Source organism: Coccinella septempunctata, chromosome 3 (assembly GCF_907165205.1).
Source record: "Coccinella septempunctata chromosome 3, icCocSept1.1, whole genome shotgun sequence".
In the NCBI taxonomy this organism is placed as follows: domain Eukaryota; kingdom Metazoa; phylum Arthropoda; class Insecta; order Coleoptera; family Coccinellidae; genus Coccinella; species Coccinella septempunctata.
In genome coordinates, this window is record NC_058191.1 from 8379673 (window position 1) to 8382809 (window position 3137).

Genomic DNA, 3137 nt, shown 5'->3' on the forward strand with positions numbered 1-3137 from the left:
CCTCGTATTTCAGGTGACTTTCCACAACTAAAATGGCATAAGATCTTGGTTTCAATTAGATTCTATGTTGTATGGCCTTTGGTGAAATGGTTCATTTTGATGAGATCTACCACTTATTAAAATGAAGACACCCTATATTTTGAAAATATCACAGATGTCACTGCCAAGGTTTGCTGGATAATTAAAACAGTATTATTCACTTTGTATTGGAGCTATTTTTATGAAACTCACTAAATCCGCACTAGTTGCGTTTATGGCGAATTTTGCATATCGTTTTATTCTTTATTATCAAACTTACAAAATTGTAACTAAATCTTAATTTTTCTCATCTGGATCCGGTGGAAGCAAACCGGGAAAGGTACCATCCTCCAACTGTTGTTCCCATTCTGCCACCCAGGCGTTTGGACAAAGCTGTCCATAGGCAGTCCTGAAGTACATGCACGGTTTGTGACCTCTTCCCATCAGTCTGAGGCACCGGTGCCAGTCTAAAAACGACCTGTAGCACCAATAAGTTATGTTGGACGTGGTGTACCTTGGATCAGGGCAGAGCGTCGATTCTCCCTTTTGAATTTTTTTAATATAATTAGCATCTGCGGACATACTTGACAGAACTGAATTTGACTGAATGAATATTTCATCTCAGTTTTCCGTTGTGTCAAAATCTCTAGACAGAAATGTCGCATAGAGAATTCGTTAATGTTTTTTTTTTATCATACAGTGTGTAATGAATAGTTGCGAGAAAATTTAAGGGGTGATTCCTTGTGAAAAAAATACTGTTGTTCCTTTATATGATTTTTTTGTGCTGCTCCTGCTAAGATATACTTCCCTTAATATGACAGAATATTCATAGGATTAAGAAGGAAATGAAAAAAAAATTCGTAAAATTGCAAGGGGTAGTTTCAGAAAAGGTCATCCCTTTTTGATAGCTTGCTTAACTTCAAACATGAAGGTCTTTTGTAATTTTCTACAAAAAGTAAGGTTTTTCGAGAAAACATAATTTATTTTAACAGGTACGTATAGCACAAGTAGTAAAGGCTGAAATTAACATAAATTCACCCAACCTAACCTAGTAGGGGAAAAGTGCCAAAATGTCCGCTACATTTGCTTGCCATCAGTTTTCTGGTTTCAAAAAAAGAAAATTCAAAATTGATTTTCAGGTGCCATCTTTAGGCAGTTGGGTCTAAGCAGGGGCAGCTCAAAAAAAATATATGAAAGACCCGCTCTATTTTTTGTTTCAATCATTTCGGACACAGATCGCATGATATTTTTATAAGGTCCTTTCGTTTACATAAAGCAAAGCTCTTTTCTACACTCGATTTTAGTATTCGTTTGCTGATTGAATTTACACCAGTGTAGAGGTGGTATAGTTTATCTACATCTCCTTTTGACTATGTGAAGATAAACTACACTTCCTCTACACAGGTGAAAATCAAATCGAGTGTTGAAAAGTGCTACACTTTTTATTCAAACGAAAGGACCTATCGATTTTGGGGTGCAACGTTCTTGCGATTTTGCCAATATTATGGTGGTAATCACATGTTGTCAGATCCTTGCTTTCTCCGGAATAATAATGACTTTTGATATACAGGATGCGACATTTTACTTGAGACAGTGTCGTGGATTTCCGATTAATGTCATCGTAGAATACGTTCCAGAAAATTAATTTTTTTATTTTTCATTTGACTGGACTATAGATTGTGAATGTCTTAAGAGATCAATTAATATAATATTTCATTGAAGTATTGAAAATTAAGCAGCCTCAAATACGAGCCACTTGACCTGTAAGTTGTTAATTTATGTGAAATTTTTGTCTGAAGGTAAAGTTCCTCTTGCATTAGAACTCCTTTTAATAATTTCGACTTCCACTGCATAATCCTTAACATATATTCTTGTAATTATTCGTTAATACCTTAGATAGATACCACTTCCCTAACACCGCATCAGATTGGCTTGATTTTTTCGGTTCAATAACTGATGTAAAGTCTTCAACCTTTAGCCGAAGAAGATAACCAACATTAACTCTTCTCAAGCAACTGCATATTGATGTGTCAACAATTTAATTCCTTCCATAGCATAAATAAATATATGGAAAAACTGATCTCTTGTCCTTTCAATTATGTTAATCACATATTTTCCACTTCATATTTTCTGAAGTAATTAGACATTCTGATAAAATACGTAATCATTGAGACTTTTACGTAGAACGAACAACGCTGATTTAAAACCCAAAAATGTTTTGACAATCGTTATAACCGCAAATTTTCGTACTATACAGTGTGGAATGTGTCAAATTTCCATGGCTAACTGAATGCTTCCATAAAAGTGAATGGAGTATAGTTTTGATGACAGCCGCATGAGTGCGGAATAAACTGTGTTTTTCACCGTAGAACTTCTTCGTCAGGCCTTTTCTACTCCGTCGTCTGTACCTGCGAGGTTGACAGATTTAACATTTCCTGATTTATTTTTATTTAAAAAGCGTGTATACCAGACAACTTCAACCACTCCAAAAGATATGATGGAACGCATAAGAAATGCTCGCAGGAATATCGCTGCAGAAACTTGGATGCGATGTATTGAATCATTTATTAAAAGAATTGTTTAATGCATGGATGTTCAAAGTTCATCAGCTTGAACATTCATTGAAATGATATGAAATTATTGAAAATGATCATTAAAATTATTTGTAATTTTTCCTAACCGTTTATAGACACTATAAGCTCACTCAAAAATACGAGTAGTAGTGGAAATGATTCTATTTCCTCTCGTGTTTTGAAACTGATAGATAGGCATTGACATTGCTTTCCATTTTGCCCATGTAATCAATTTGTCTGTAAGTAGTGATATTTTTCCCCATCTTCTCAAGGAGTCTATTGTTGTTCCTATTTATAAAAAAAAATTATGCTCACGACATTGCAAACTACAGACCTATCTCCATCCTTAGTGTGTTCTCGAAAGTCTTCGAGCGGATCGTCTTCAATAGAATGATGAATTATTTGGACAAATATCAAATACTTGACACCGCACATCATGGCTATCGATCAGGCCGCTCTACTCAGTCAGGAGCTCTCTATTTTGTTGAGTTTGTCTATGAATATCTCGATGATGGCCAATTCGTAGCGGGGTTATTCTTTGACCTC

General features: G+C 35.1%; 1 protein-coding gene across 1 annotated transcript; it reads right to left on the minus strand.

Moving 5' to 3' along the window:
* Positions 1–268: 268 nt before the first annotated feature.
* LOC123310063 (cytochrome c oxidase subunit 6B2-like) lies at positions 269–655 on the minus strand. The gene has a single exon (XM_044893431.1). It carries the CDS (start codon positions 598–600, stop codon positions 316–318), a length of 285 nt encoding a protein of 94 aa, XP_044749366.1. The 5' UTR covers positions 601–655; the 3' UTR covers positions 269–315.
* Between the last annotated feature and the right edge of the window lie 2482 nt (positions 656–3137).